This window comes from Protopterus annectens, chromosome 11.part0 (genome assembly GCF_019279795.1).
Source record: "Protopterus annectens isolate FY-2018-M chromosome 11.part0, PAN1.0, whole genome shotgun sequence".
NCBI classification, from domain to species: Eukaryota; Metazoa; Chordata; order Ceratodontiformes; family Protopteridae; genus Protopterus; species Protopterus annectens.
Window position 1 is genome coordinate 917,521,123 of NC_056745.1, and position 15,835 is coordinate 917,536,957.

A 15,835-nucleotide genomic window follows, 5' to 3' on the forward strand; every position below is an offset into this window, starting at 1 on the left:
TTTACCCCAGCTGTTGACTGTGCCACTCCAGGGGTAGGTGGAGGTCAGTACTGATAGCTAGGCCATGGTTGTGAGGGGGGCATTGATGTGGCTTCCCAAGTCAGGATCCCAGTAGTTCTCACATGGCATGTGTGAGAGTATTGGTAGCCTTTGAGGTGGTGCAGATACCTACCTCACTACCAAGGGATAGGGTTAAGGACTTGGAATAAAATTCCGTCATGATGACAGTCATGCAATTGTCCTCTCTAATCCAGTTATGGAATGAATGGGCTGTTTGCCTCAGAGTGGAACAAATGAAACTGAAATTTTTGTGCCACTGAGAACAGATGAACAGCCTTGACAGTAGCTTGATGTTTATCAGGGATAGGGGTGGGCAGAAAAGTCATACAGAAAAAAAAAGTTGTATAAATTTGCAAATATAGCAGCATTCTTATAAATAGACAATGCCGTATTTAGCTATTTTTAAGAAAAAGAATAGTTGAAAGCAGAAACTGTCATTGCCTAAAGCAAATCTTCCGTCATTTGATGAGTTCATGACAAAAGTGTATTAGTTATAATCATGATGGAAGAGACTGTGTTTATACATCCAACATATTGTGCTTGGAACCTGAATGAAAAGAGCAAAGTTGCCTTTAGATTTTAGCATTAAGCTGTTATTCAAGAGATAATTTCCAAATGTTTTAAATAGCTGGAAGATTTTTTTTCTATTTTTTACGTAATTTGCTAGTTTTTTTTTTTTTTTTGCAAAGTTCTCAAAATTCATATTGTATAAGTTTCCATTTAATTATAATATAAACTTTCTTCAAGCATAAAAGAATGATCTAGAATTAAGTTTTCTGGAAAGATATGCAACGTTGCCACCTTCCCAGTTAAATCAGGTTTTGTTGTGCAAGCTTTTTGGCTTTATCTTGTAGAAAAGTCCATAATAGCTTGGTTTTGGTACAGTCTCACAAAATGTGAAAAATAGGTGAGTGAGTAAGTATGGCCTGCATTACATTGACTAGAAAAAAATGGAAAGTATGACGTTTTTTGTTGGAGTGAGGTATGCATGGTGTATTATCATGACCTTTGTATAACAGAGGGGTTTTTTTTTTGAATGGCACATATCTAATAACAGGTTTCCATATATTCTGCCATACTGATACATCTTGTAAGGACATATATCGTACGATGACTAGAGAATAAAAATATTTTCCATGATACCTGACTTTTTTGATAAGTGTATAATATTTAGATACAGCTTTCTTTGAGACTAGTACTCAGTATAACACTTGAAAGATTTCCATTTTCATTGGTGATAATGATGTGAGGGAATTTAGATTTACAGTCAATTATCTGGAAATGTTTATAGTCAATCATTAAGGTGTACAAATTTTTGAAACAGCAGTAGTAAAGCGATATGTTGTGGATTTTTAATATTGCTGGTATTTGCATGTCTAGGAAGGAAACATCTAAATGATAATGGTTTATTTTTTTTATTTTATTTATTTATCCTTTGTTGACAAGGTTAATCCCATTAGGCTGTTGCCCTCTTTTTCAGAGGACATCTGAGGTAGTATTTCTACTACTACTAGGGGAAATGTGACCAAGGCATTAGAGAACTTCACCCTCTCTTTGAGATTTGTGCACATGGCTAGCTCCTGTTCCTAGAGCGGAGGTGGCTGGGAAGAGGGGCACATTGCAGGATGTGGTTGAACTGAACAAACGTAGAGTGAAATCAAATGTTTCTTTGGAAATAAGTGAAAATAATGTAGAAAAGGAGAGTGGTGAGCCATTTCACAAGAATCATATTGAAGGATTTACAAATGGTATGTCCCAGAGTGGCCAGGAGCAAGGGTAAAAGGAAAGAGTTTTATGCAGTTTAGAATGGATAACTTTAACAAAAATGATCAGAAATGTTCAAAGGAATTATGTAACAATGTATGGTAAATAAATTAAACTAAAAATGATAAAAATGTGTGGGATGAAGGATGAGAGGTAAATGTAATGTTAAAATTGTAAATGGAATAGTGCGCATACCATTCAACTGTACAGATTTTAGCACAATGTCTAGATGTTTTACTTATATTTTTGGTCCGTTTTTAATAAAATTGTGGTTTTTCTGGAAAATGTGTAGCAAATCAGTAAAGATTGATGTTAGAAAATAATAAGACATTTGAATTTCAGACTTCATTCCCTTCAGAAAATTCATGCTAATGCAAAACCTGTTGTTCTGTCAACCTTCTACGTTTGTAATAGTAAAATTTAAAAATGCCCCTATTTTTGTGCCTTTGCCCCATTTTTATTTATGGCTTTGTCCAGATTTCTTGCTCTAAGAGGTTGAGAGGTATGGTAGTAGTGCAGTATCTGCCAAATGTGATTATTTTTTGTTGTAGGGGCTTGGGACACATTAAGATATGGAGGTCAGCTAAATGTTGTTTCCTTTTACAGAAGTAATGAAGATTTAATTATTGAATGTAAAAAATATGTGTAATCAGTATGGTTAAAGAGTCCATATTATGAGCACGTGCACAAGAATGAGTTAGATATTTTAAGTGTGTGTATATCAGAATGCTTGGTAGGTTAACTGTTGTTGATATTGGGTGGGAGTTGATGTGTTCAGGCTTACACTGACATTAAAGAATGCGAACAGCTAAATGAAGATATTTTGCCACATATGACTGTTATGGAGGATTTTAATTTTAATCTTAGAAGTAGCAGAAGAAAGATGGGAAAGTATGTTAAAAATTAAGGATATTATTAAAACGGGAAATTTAAGATGTTGAAAGTGTTATCAGTGGACATAGAAGAAATTGCAGACAGAAACTGATTATTTTCTGGAAATGTAAAGGAGGGGTTGGGAGGCCTATTTGGACAGATGTTTTAGACCATAGAGGAATATGTAGAAAAGAGAATGCTATAAAAGAAGGTATATGAATTAAAATGCTTAAAGGGAAAGGACTTACTTGAACAAATCTAACAATTGTGGGAGGATCATGAGTCAGTGACATAGTTTTATAGTTCATGGACATATTGGTGAGTAACTTTGGAGAAGTATAAGAAAGTGTATTTGCTGGATGAATTAGATTGTATAAGGAGTGAAAAAGTGAGATCCAATGGGTTGTATAGAGAAATGTTTATTAAGAAAAAGCTGTTTTTTGATATGCAAAATAACTTGTTTGAAGAAAATAAAAGGAACATTAATCAGTTGTTGCATAAAGTGAAATATGTGAAAGGAAGGAGAGAAGAGGTGTTACTATTTCTAACTAAATTGGTAAATAAAGAAGTTTCTTTGGAGATTAAATATAAAGATGAGAATGTAAGATACAGACAGGAAGATATGAAAATCCTAGAAGATTATTTTAGAGATGAATATGAATAAATGTGAAATAGATAAGATGGTTTATGGTGTAAAAAATTCGGCTCAAACAAAGCAATTGCTTAATAAAGAAATAACAGAAACAGTGGAAGTGTTTAAGCTGTTACAAGAAGATTCTCTTACAAGAATTGATGTGCTGGGTTTTGGGATTTATAAGAAATTTGACTTAAAATCTAAATAGATTCTTGTTAGGGTATTTAATAAGTGGATGGATAAGGAAAATTTTCAAAAGGAAGTGCATGTTGCTGTTATTAAATATATAGAAAAGAGGAGGAAAATGATATAAGAAGTTGGAGGCCAATTACATTAAATAATTTGGATTAATTTTTTTCTGAATATAATCCAGGAAAGGTTTGAAGAGTATTGTGTGAAGTTATGGAAGATGGAATATATGAGATTAAAGAAAAAGATAGTCAAGAATATGGGGTCTATATTAGAAGAGCGAAGCGACTTAGGAGCAAAAGCTCTTTCATTGACACGTAAAACCCGAAGTCTGAAAAGAGCAAAGTTACGGAACAGCGATGTTTTTCCCAGGTAAAAAAATCGCTGTTCCAAAAAAATAAATAAATAAAATTAGAAAGACAAAATAAAGTGGAGGGCTGTGCCCCCAACACCCCCCCCATACTTAAATATTCCAGTTCTGAGATCACACCACAGTGGAGAAAACAATAAAGTCCCAAGAACGGCCCAGTGATTTTTTTTCCCCTGGGAAAAAAATCGCTGTTCCATAACTTCACTGTTTACAGACTTCGGGCTTTACGTGTCGACAAAAGAGTGTTCACTCTTAAGTCACTTCGCTCTTCTAATATAGAGCCGATATGTTATAGGAAATGTGAATAAACTTTTAGATAATGTGGATTATAGAGCGTTAGTGGGGATTCTGGATGAATATGAGGGTGGAAGGACACATTCTGAATGTTCTAAAAATTGCATATAATAATAGCAAAGTGGAAGTGGTAATTTTTGGATGGTTATCTGCAAGTATAAGTTTTAAAAGGGTGATATGTTGGGGTGCCCCATGATTAGTTTTTTTTTTAATTTTCATTAATTATGAATGCTTTAACCAGTAAAATTTAGAAGTTTATAATGAAAGGAATTGTGTAATAAAAGATAATAGAAGTGATGCGTTTTATGCCTTGTGCTGATTATCATTGCAAAAAATAAGTCATGGATGAAAAAAATGTTGATATATATAAATTATATATTAAAGCATGTGGGATTAAGTTTTAATAAAGAAAATAAGTAACAGGCTTGGAGAAATCAGTCAAGTAGAGGATGTGCAATTTAGTAAAACAGAAATTTGTTGGGTGTTCTTTTTGAGAGATTGAATGTGGTAGATAAGAGACTTGAGGAACCTTTTTGGGTCTTTGTTATTTTGTTTACTAGGGTAGTCACTTTCAGACTCAGCCCAGGTGAATTACAAAACATATAGCAAACAAATATACAGAAATTTAAACAGTAACAGAATATTTTAGCCTAATTACTTGGAAATAACTATATATATATATATATATATATATATATATATATATATATATATATATATATATATATATATATATATATATATATATATACACATATATATATATATATTCTAGAGAACAAGCACAGTGCACTGTATAATCCAGCAGAGTATAATGTACAATATAGATATTAGTTTCTAAAGTGGGTCAATCTTCAGTGAATCTTGAGAGAGGAGCAGAGACTCTGAAAGGGGATATGTTAGGTGATATATCTTGTGCTAAAGCAGGAGCATTTGGTTGGATGAAGAAGTGCTTTTTCAGTTGCATTCTGAATTTTAAATGTGTTGACTCCCTTAATGTCAATAGAGCTTGAAAAAGAGTAGGTACCTGAGAGAAAGCATGTGGAGTAGTGTGGAGTTTGATTCTAGAGGTAAGGAGAGTTGGTTTGGCTAGTGATTAGTGTCTCAGGTTGTATAAGGAGTTTTTCCCATGGAGTCTAGTTGCAAGGGGAGTAATTGTGTGGAGCTGGAATAGTTTATAGAGTTGGAACATATTTTAAATTTGAAAATAATTTAGGCTGGCTTTTAGGAAGAAAGTGTATTTAATTCATTCCTGTATTCTAGGTAAAATTACTTACCTTGCCAAAGTTTAATTCCAGAAAACAAAGAAGAGATATATTGCAGATAATATTTTGTTTTCTTTGAGGTTCCAGGCCAAGTCCTGTGAAGAGGAGAGGCAGTTTGAGTATGAATGCGGATTGTTTAGGTTTAAAAAACATATTGTTTAGGGGGCGTTTATTTTAATGCATTGGATGATGAGAATAATGCATAGTAAATTTGAGGACATTATATAACTTATATTGAAGAATAAATATAAGTATTTATGTATGGATCTGCCTTGCAAACAAATGAAGGAAATAGAGAAATGAGTGAGTTTAAAAAAACTTTATGGAAATTAAGTATGAAAAATGTGCCAAAAAGCAGGAAAAGAGGATGGCTTGAAAGTGCTATGCAAAATGTCATTTATGTAGATCATTGGGAAGACTTGTGTAATGATGTTATAAAGGCTAAGGTTGGAAAGTTTTGCTTTGTGTCAACATTTCCCATGGGGAATTATTATTAACCTTCCCATTAAAGGGAATATGTGATATAAAAGGATGGAAGATGGATTGTTTATTTTGTAATGAGTTATAATCAGCTGAAGATTTTTGTGGGGGTGTGAACGAGTTAAAGAAGTCTGGAAGGGAGTATGTAAAGAGAAATTAATAGGAAGCATTAAAAAGGTAGAATTACATGTGTTTTAATTGGTTTTGTATGGATAATATGAACAGAAAGGTAAAGAAAAAAATTAAGTAAATATTTTTGGATGATTTGTGAGATTTGGAATGCAAGCAGAATAAGTGAAATTTTAATAAGTTTTGGAATTTCGCAGATACTTTGAGGAAAATAAGAAGATTGGTTGTGGATGCAAAGGGGATATTGAAGAAAAATGAGTATATATTTGTGAATATGTAAATATATAGAAAAGTAAATAAGTAAAGTTGTTATGTGAATACAATATAAATATTTGTATATAAATGTTATATAAATATTGTACAAATAAAAAAAACTTATTCTTTTTCATAGGTGCCTTGGGATCTTTAATACCCCCCTAAACTACACTCCGATGAACAAGATAGGACCTTGGTTTAAAGTCTTGTCCGTGAGGGATAACATACTCAGGAGTATAGCACCTCCCCCAAAGCTGCAGTGCAGTGTCAGCAGTCCATACACCTGTAGGGGGAATAGAACCCACAGCTTTCTTGTCTTCCAGCACCAAAGATGACTATGCTACCTGTTGCACCACTGACAGTGATGAACTTACATTTGTTAATGTGAATAATATGTGCCAAACAGAAGTAGCTAGTTTGAGCTTATCTTGGTTATACATAATATTTGCCTAATTAATGTGTAATAAGTGGCAAAATGTGATAAATATAGGCCACTAGATTGTTTGGATGCAGCCAGTTTTGAGTGTGAAATTCTAATTGATTTACTGAATTTTATTAGTTTAGCAGGTCTTGTTTTAAATATTTAAAAAAAATACAATGATATGGGGACATTACATGAAGTAGCAATTTAGGAAATATGTAGTAATTTAGATTCTGTCATTTAGGAAACTTTAAATGTCATTCTTTTGTCCCCTGGGCACATTACCTAAGCAAAAACCAAAAATAACAAAAAATCCCACCGCCAGCCGCCTGGAGGTGGCATTTTTTGTCGTTTTTTTTTTGTTATTTTTGCTTTTTATGTATTTATACTCTGAGTGTTTTTACTTGTGTTACATTACTTAAGCATACCATATTCTGGCACTCTCCAATAAATTTCTTACTCTGTATAGCCTTTTACTGTATGCCACACTTGCCATAACATTGGACTCTGTTGTGTAGTGTATATACTGCATAAGCTAATTTCTATATCAATCAGCGGTATAATGTAAATAATTTCTGATACTGGGTGCTTAAGTATATTTATCTTCTTGTTACATTATTGTAACCATTGACCCACTGCTTGTATTGTATACTGTTACTGCTGTACTTTACCCCAGACTGAAGACTGAAACTGGTCATTTGTGATCAGTGATCTACCTCATTTAACAACTTCAAGGAAATAGGTTCATAGATTAAAGCTAGGCTATCAGCCTGGAGACTGTTACAAGTCTAGTTAGTAACCAGAGGTCAGAATCAAACTGTGTAATTTGTATGTGTGAGCTGCAGACCTTAAAAATTAAGCCAACCCCTCCCCCTTCTTGACTAAATAAATCGTGAGTATAGGTGCTTTTGGTAGTAGCTGAAAACTTAATTCATAACCACCTTTTTAGTTTTAATTCAAGAGGCTGCCAACATTTTAAGAAATTATTTTGGTAAGAATTTATAGGGCTTATGGGAAATATTATTCCTAAGTGTTTCAGATTAGTTTTGATTGATATTCCTTGCATATCCACTTGGTCAAGGAGAATATGATGATCAAATAGAGGGAACATAATTGATTTTGGCAAGTTTAATTTATAATCTGAGACATTTGAGAAAGTTTGGGTAACTTCTTAGATTCTCAGAATATGTGATGTTGGATGTTGAATGTAGATCTTTACATCATCTGCAAATGTTATGAGGTGGTAGATCAATTTCTTTAACATCTTAAAGTAAAATTTATTTATTAAGCATAGAAAGAGGGAGATATGTTTGAATATTAAAATATATTGGGAAGTAGTGGGAAACATTTCTTGAACTATTTGTAATAGGAATTATTTTTGATAAGGCAACCATTAACATAAACTTGTGTATGGGTTTTTTGAGCTCATCTGTATAGTGCAGAAAAGGAAGCAGTTTATTTTGAGTACCTCAGAGGCATTGGTAGCTAAAGCAATCTGTGTTGTGAAATATATTGATTATTTGTAAAGACTTAACATTTGTTTTATTTGTTGTAACAGTAGAGCACCTGACTGATAAATTATTGTAAGAAGAATATTTGTAGATAATACAATTAAATGCCTGAATTTATTAAGAGTGATTGATCTGTAATATATACATCAGAAATGTCAGAGCTGGGTTTTAGAATAAGAACAGTTATAGACTGGCTGGTGTATAGATCTTACAGTCTTTGTTTTCTGATAAAATTTAATATTTTTAGAAGGAATTTTGAAGTGATGTTTGGTGTGGTTTACATGCTCAGAAGGTACTGCATAATCCAAATAATTTCCTTTTACAGTATGATTTGTGATGTAAAATGCAGGCAACTTAGATTGTGTTGGTGTGGGTTTGTTTTCATTTATATAAATGTATGATTGCTTATGTTGTAAGTCATGGTTTAATAAAGATTTTTCTTGTTTAAAAAAGGTGCAGAAATTGAATCATTTATGTAATTTTGCTTAGGTTATATGATATATAGCAATATATGTGAAGTATAATGTTTGTGAATGCTAATTTGTTAATGTAATTTGATTACTTTTGTATAAATGTAAAATTGCCTATGTCACAAGTGATAATTCAGTAAAGGTGTGTTTGAAAAAAAAGAATCATTTCTTTTTAAGACATTTGCTGGGATGTCATGAAACGCTGCCACCTGTTTGTTTCCTAACCCCTTCCTAGGCCGAGGAAATTCTGGCCAGTGTTACCTGAAAAGTCTTTTAATGTGGGTTTTTAGTCAGCTTTAAATCCAGGGAACCACTAAGGACCCCAGCCCAAATTCCCAGTTGCCCTCCAAATACTGTCTGGTTAAGTGACTTGTTCAAGGTTAGACAAGAGGCAAGTGAAGGATGACAGAATCAAACCTTGTACCAAAGAAAACTACAGCCTTAACCCCCTGTTAGCTGCCAAACTTCAGTTAAACAGAAATGCACAAAACTGCTTTTTTATTTAGTTAAAAAGATTTTCTCCATTTATTTTTTTTTTCTTTTGCTCTCAACCTTAGGCAATTAGTGTTCAGCCTGCTAGTAGTCAGGAATGTGACATCTAATTATCTTATTGCCAGTGGACATTAATGAGTTAAGGGCTTGGCTCAAGATCCGACTTTCTAGAATGTTATTCATTTTGTTCAGGAACAGTGATTGCCATCCCAGATGGCCACTCAGTTGCTTTGTAGGGAGCATTATGTCCTGCAAGTCTTGTGCTGATGGATTGTCCTCTTGAAGGGTCAGTATTTAATGAATTGCTCCGAGACCTACATGGAGACACTCATCTGTTATATGATGAATGTCTCCTACTACTATATTTTGTTGTAGAGCTTTGTTTGTTATTTGCATGCTCTCAAAAAGAGTCAAAGATACATATACTGTAAACACAAATAGTGCATTAATTTGTTGTGTCTAACGATTATTAATCTTTTCCCCTATTTCAGCTCAGGCTTGTGAGCCGCCCTCCTCTTCCTGCACCAGCAGTTGGTATTGGAATGTTACACCAGCAACAGCAACAAGACATTCTTAACAGAACATTCAGTTAATCAAGAAAACCATCAGTTGAACAGCCACTGATCAAAAAAGCCTTTTGCTTGTTTTTATTGTTTATCTGATTGGGTTCAGTATGAAATCCTGATTCTCATTCAGATAATGAGACAGCTGAGTGGGTAGCAAATGCAGTATTTCCATTTTTAGAAGATAACATTCTGGCCATTTGTTGAGAAAAATGGACTTTATGTAGCAACTTCTTGTTTTAAGTATTTAACAGTTAATTTCAGTAATATGTCTTTTTTTTAACAAACAACGTGATTTTTATAACTTGCAGTATTTTAGAACCCAGCTATCCATTTCTAGCAAATATTATTCATTTTTAGGTTTACAAAAAGAAGTATAGAAAGTAATTAATGTATGGGAGTGAACAAAGTACTTTTATAATTCAGCTGAAATAATTGTTCTTTTTTCTCTTAATTTTCATTACAATGATGGTGTTCCCTCTTAATTTTATGTATTATCTCATCATCTTTTCACTGTCCAGCCCTGTTATATAGCAAACTTGTCTAGCACTTATTCACTGTGCATGTAGTCACTTGTAGAATCTACCCTGCCCACTCCATTAAGGCCTTTATAGCTTCTGTCTGGTCTTCCATATTCAGGATTTGGAGGTGACAAGATCTATTTTAATAATGGAGTTCCCAGCACTTCTTTTGGTTTAAGGTTTGTTTCAGTGTTTTCTCCCAAAGATTTCTGTGATGTAAAATTAGGCATACGTGATGATCAGTTAAATTTCTTTAACTGTGATGTCAGCCTCAGTAGAGGTCATGCATCAGACTTTCTTACTTTGGGGTGTAGGCCCTTTGGTAATGTTTTCATTTGTATTACATGCAGACATCCTTAGTTTAACAGAGCATCACTCAAACTGTTGAAGCATACCACATTATAGACAGTAAGAGGTAGTGGAGTGCTTAAAAGAAAACCCCAGTGCCTTATACCATATGTGTCCCTTTCCTCAGACATGCATCTTTTTTGATAAATGAATGACTTCCAGGTAGCCATTCCTCTCAGCATGTCAAAATATTGTAAATTGGGGTGCTTTGTAAGCCCAATCACTTTGTTTGTATCTACCTTTGCATTTCTGGTTCGAATAGTTTAATGTCCAATACAGCAGATATGTTATTGCAGTAATGTGTGTGCTTGTGACAAGTCATTCATTGCTGTACAGATGCCAGAATGGAAAGCACACTGTGTTATTCCCTCTCTAAGCTGTATGTTTAATTGCTATACCACTGTAAACCACTGCTAATAAATGATGTTAGCTAAAGGAAATGATTATTGAGTTGCATTGTCCTAAAAGCTTGTGTGTGCCTTTATTTTTGGATTTGCCTGTCTGCTTCATTTTTTTCCTGGTTTGGGTCCAAGTCTTGCAATCCATTCTACACCTACAGCATTAATCTGTGTTTTTTCCATGTTTTATATCTATATATATATATATATATATATATATATATATATATATATATATATATATATATATATATATATATATATATATATGTTAAACAGAATCTCATAATGAAACATCTTGACCCCGAGTTTGTATTTGTTTTTAAATTATCAGTTTATTAAAACAAACCTAGTATTACATAACATCTATTCCACCAGTAATTTTCAGTATCGTTAAACATCATACACAAGGACAAATGTTATTCTTTGTCAAATTGTATATACATTGTTCATCAGTTTTGTTTTCAGTCAGCCAGCATAACCATAATATTGGAACATCTAAAAGTTTGTCTCATCTGGGGCCATCCAAGCTTATGTTGTTCTGAATTTCTCTACAATTGTCACATGAAGTTCTATACAATGCCCCACCCTTTCGTGCCCACTGTTGACTTTTGCAGGTTGGTCCAACACATGGTCTTTACACCAAACTATAATTCAGAAAAGGACGACTGCTCCCTGATTTATCCTGTTGTTTTACTTACTTTCTTCCTGCTTTAGACCAGTAATCTAAAAGTCCAGCGATAGCAGCCCTGACACCCATGTATTAATGTATTTCTGTTTTCTCCTTCTTGTCATCACTTAATGTCCCATTTCATAAATTTCAGCAGTAACCTCGTTCATGTAAAATGCAACATCCGCTTCCATGTTTTCTATGTTCTGGCCTTTTAGCCAGTAACAATGTAAGAGCTTAATAACAGACTCTCATGTTTAGCCCAGCCCTTTGTTTCCTAATAGCCTACATGCTGTAGTCTTTTGTGTTGGTCATGACTTTTAAATCCCTTTTATAATTATCCAGTCTAATATAATTCCAAAATGTGTGTCTCCAGGTTTGCCTATCTTCCTCATTATACTTACAACATCCCCATCAAGCCATAAGACATATGTTTTAGTCTTTCTGGTGTGTCAATGTATTTGTTAAGACATCAACAAGCAAATGCTCTAAATGTCGGGAATTTATTGGATGTCTGGGCAACAATAATACTTTAGTTTCATGTCTCTATCTGTTCAACTCCTCAGCAGCCCAGACCATTTTTCTCTTAGTTTTCCAAGAATCTTCTCCTCATATGGTATTAATGCTTCTTGTACCCCACTAAATGTTTTTTGGCATGTATGTTTCCTTACCGGGCTACATTATTCTCAGAAAGGACAGGATAAGTAAAAAAGCAGGGAGTGTTGCTATAATTTACAAAACTACACTAAACTAAACATAACCCCACAACCTCAAGTCATCCCTGATTTTAACAATGCAGAACTTCTCATGTCATTACTAGCAATGAATTCTAAAACCATATGCATTGCAACACTATATATATATATATATATATATATATATATTAGGACACATGCTCGACTAGCATATGTCCAAATCAAAAAACATCGAACACACATACACGAAAGCGCTTAACATCGAAAAGCGCTTCCATGTATGTGTAGTTCAAAAAAAAATCTACATTTCTGCAGGGGGACTTCGCTCCCCTGCAACCCCCCCATGGGGGGATGTGCCCCCACACCCCCCTACTTTATTATTCTCACTCCAAGATTGCACTACAATGGGGAAAAGGGGATTTTCCCATACCTGCACTGTAGTGCAATCTACGAAACAGCCACACATACACGGAAGCGCTTGTGAATGTTAAGAGCTTTCGTGTATGTGTGTTCGATATTTTGTGATTCGGACATATGCTAGTCGAGCATGTGTCCGGATATATATATATATATATATATATATATATATATATATATATATATATATAAATATATATATATATATATATATATATATATATATATATATATATATATATATATATAGATAGATATACCACCAGGATATAGTACCAGTACAGCTGATGATATCCTGTGCTGGATATCTCACAACATACACTTTGAAACCATGATACTTGGTGACGTTAATGATCTTAATATAGACTGGAAGCTCACCAGTACAGCCACCCCCAACTAAATAATAAATCTCTATAACATCATCCATCTTATCAATACAACTACAAGATTCAGTAAAACTTGTACAAAACAAATGGACCGTTCTTACTTGACTGGATTCTTACCTCCAGCCCACTTAATATAAGCTCTTTTGGTTGCTTACTTGATACAACCAGTGACCATCTCCCAATATTTACATTAAGACAACTAAATAATAAAAAAAATCAACTCATCTCCCAAAATTCAACAAAGAAACTTTCAGTAGTCATCTAAAATGTAACTAGTCATCTGTAAAGCTTTATCGTTTGATAAAGCAATATTTAATTTCAGCACGATATTTCTTAATATTCTGAATCACCACGCACCACTTTGTACAAAAAGAGTTAAATAAATAATACCAGAATTTAAATAGTACAGCAATGAAAGCTACTGAGTGTCACAATAGATGAACATCTAAAGCTGTTAGAAAAGCACCAGAAACTTTTTTTATTACCCAGAAGTTAACACTATCTCACTGACAGCATGAGAAAAAGCATTGCATAAACCTAATTTGCGACCATCTCTATTTTGTCTTCTCCATGTTGACTAACCTTTATGTCTCCCAAAGAATGAAACTAGACAGCTGTTACAACAAAATTGCTTGATTTGCACCAATCTACCTTTAAAAGTCACCTCTGCATAGCTTTAAAACAGCTATACTGGCTAGAGCTTCCATAATATCTTATCTACACACAACTACTTATTGCCCATAACCTAATTATATAAAGCAGAAAACTGTTTAACACTACAAAACACCATAAAATATTATTTCCCAACCAAAGAACCATGCTCTTAAACCACTTTTACTCGCCAACAAATCTAATATTGCAAGTCACTCACTCTACTCCTGTTGTGTCTCCAGATTGTGGAACTCTCTGCCAATACACATAGGGAAACTGAAAAAGTATAAGTTTTCAAAATCAGTTTAAACCATACCAGGATAACTCCTAGTTATTTCCCTGGCAACCTCAGGCTAACATTCACTGTAAGTACGAAAAATTACTTTTTAAATTTACTACTTACTATTTCACTGCATCATAATACTAGTATGTGCATTCTCTGCCTTGTTCACTGTCACTGTATTTTAAAATACAAGTCTCTCTTATATCATTTCTCAATCTTGAAAGTTTATCTAAGTCCTGTCTCTTTCCACTTCAACTTGATCTTTGGTATCATATCAATGTGCCCAACTGTATTACTCAGAAATGTCTATTACTGTATTGTAAGGTAACTTATTTTTATCCAGTGAATGTCAGTGTTGGTTCATTACAATATTGCAGGATTTGAATTATGTTAATGTACTTCACTGAAAATTTGTGCCATCCATGTCATTATTCATCACAGATGGGTCTTGGATCCGACCCGGGATCCGAGCCGGCAAATTCTAAGACAGATCCAGAGCTCAAGCTCCTCCCTTTCCCATAATCTCTTGCTACCTTCTAGCCCCCAGATCTTGTTTGCCACTGAAACACTTCAGACGTGTTCAGATAAGTGACTTTTTCCTTGGGTTGTTTTTGCTCTGTCTAGGGTTCCTTTCTGTCCTTAACCTTGTATTTATAGTTTTAACTGAATTACCTCCCCTCCCAGTTACAACCTTTTGATTTAGTTAGGTCCACCCCCACCCCCTTCTGGTGCTTGGTGCTTTGCACCCTTTCCTTCTTTCAGTACTTTTCAAAAAAAAAAAAAAAAAAATTTTCTCTATCCTTGTTTCTGATAGTGAGGGGTGTGCATGTGTGTTTTATTTCCCTTAGCATGGCTGGAAAGCCTTCAAGGTTTAAAAGATGCTTGTCATGTGGTCTGAAGATGCCATGTTCCTGTATTGTTTACAGTCCGTGCACCTGGAGGTTAAATGCAACATTTCCACCGCATGCTACCCTATGGCCCTCATGGAGCACCGCAACAAGCTTCTACTGAAGGGCTTGGCTCAGGGTGGTCCTCTGCCTTTGGACTCCCCTTCCATGCCATGGCAGGAGTCTAAGAAGAGGCCTACTCCTCCTCCCTCAAGGGGGGTCCTCGTCTTCCCTTCCAAAGAAGTCAAGGCTTTCAATCTCAGATCCCCAGATCAGAGTCCAGCCTCTTTGGCTTCGGATCTGAGATCTGCCATTCTGAGAGCTTTGGATCATACTCTCAGATCCAAGGCCTTGGCAGAACAGAGGCCTTTGGATCCAAGTAGGAACAAGCCTTCCCCGGATCCGACAAGTTTGTCAGATCTGTTCGGCATGCCCTCCTAAAACTTCAGATCCTAAGCAATTGTCTGATCCGACAGTTTTGTTGAATCCCATTATAACTGAAGTTCCCCTTCTTGGTCCTCTAGGAGGTTGGATCCAAGTCGTCGGAGCCGATCTCCTTCTTGGGGCCATAGGTCTGTGGGATCAAAGCTCAGATCCCCAGCAAGATCTAGTCACTCGTAAGCTTCCTCTAGATCCTCCAAAAGCCTCCTTTCCTAGGGCATGGATAGGATGATGAGGACTTTCCTCATGTCCCAGATAGAGTTGGGCTTGCTGCCCATTCCCTGCCCATGCGGCTAGGGGACCCTCCCCATCCACAACACTCCATTCTCCTCTTCCAATCCAACAGGTTTTGGAATGTCAGGACCAGA

General features: G+C 34.8%; 1 protein-coding gene across 1 annotated transcript in view; it reads left to right on the plus strand.

The window, feature by feature from the left end:
* DHTKD1 (dehydrogenase E1 and transketolase domain containing 1) overlaps positions 1–11,083 on the plus strand; it is a 948,838-nt gene extending 937,755 nt beyond the window's left edge. The window contains exon 17 of the mRNA XM_044088312.1: positions 9,699–11,083. Within this exon, the coding sequence (XP_043944247.1) occupies positions 9,699–9,800 (102 nt within the window). The 3' untranslated portion in view covers positions 9,801–11,083. The remainder of the gene's footprint in view (positions 1–9,698) is intronic.
* Positions 11,084–15,835: the final 4,752 nt, after the last annotated feature.